The following is an 883-nucleotide window of genomic DNA, read 5'->3' as shown; positions in this document are numbered from 1 at the left end:
TGTCTACAGAAAGAGTAAATATGCTTATGCTTTAACATAAAAAAAGGTCAAGCATAAAATAATAAAAAAATAATATGTACAGCAAGCTCACAATAAAAGTATTTCTGTTCACTTTTTTCTATCACCCCTATCACTACCACAAGAATTGAAGGCATTAAATCTATAGCCGGGTTTCTCAATCTCAATACTACTGACTTTTGGGGTTGGGTAATTCTTTGTGTGGGGGCTATCCTATGCAATGCAAGATGTGTCACAGCATCCCTCACCTCTACTCCCCAGGTGCCAGCAGCACCTGCCCCTCTCCAGTTGTGACAACCAAAAATGTCTCCAGATATTGCCAAACGTCTTGAGGCAGGAGAGAGAGGGGAGGGCAAAATTGGCCTTGGTTGAGAACCACTGATATACATCAACAGTTTCTTAACCAGTCTAAGAGTGTCCTGCCATCCTACCTTGCTGCCATTTCATCCCACACACACCATTCAAAGTGATCCTTTTTAACTGCGTATCTGATCATGGTACATCATGAATTAAAACCTTTTAGTGCTTTTTCATTGCTCTTAGGATGAAGTCCAAATTTATGAAAATGACTTCCAAAGCTTTACATGGTTTGGCTTCTCTCTACCTCTACAACCTCATCCGGAATCACACTTTTCCTTGTTTTCTTCATTTCAGACCTTCAAACATGCTAGGGTACTCATTATCCCCTTCTCAATTTTCTCCTATGTCTTTTATTCATTTTAGCTCTCTATAAAACTCTTTACCTTTCATCTTACCCTTGCCTGATGAACTAGTACAAAGCCTTCAACTTTCAGGTAAAATATGACTTTCTTTGGGAAGCCTATCTGGACCTCACTGGCCTGAATAAGTATCTATTATAAGCTCA

General features: G+C 39.4%; 1 protein-coding gene across 1 annotated transcript in view; it reads right to left on the bottom strand.

Annotated features, from left to right (window-relative positions):
* Window positions 1-883, bottom strand: part of MON2 (MON2 regulator of endosome-to-Golgi trafficking) — a 102502-nt gene that overhangs the window by 33276 nt on the left and 68343 nt on the right. Inside the window, exon 23 of the mRNA XM_019654742.1 lies at window positions 138-231. Within this exon, the coding sequence (XP_019510287.1) occupies window positions 138-231 (94 nt within the window). The remainder of the gene's footprint in view (window positions 1-137; window positions 232-883) is intronic.

The sequence above is a fragment of the Hipposideros armiger genome, unplaced genomic scaffold (assembly GCF_001890085.2).
Source record: "Hipposideros armiger isolate ML-2016 unplaced genomic scaffold, ASM189008v1 scaffold_229, whole genome shotgun sequence".
Classification (NCBI taxonomy): Eukaryota; Metazoa; Chordata; class Mammalia; order Chiroptera; family Hipposideridae; genus Hipposideros; species Hipposideros armiger.
Note: the sequence above shows the minus strand (reverse complement) of the source record. Positions and strands in the feature narration are given on the sequence as shown.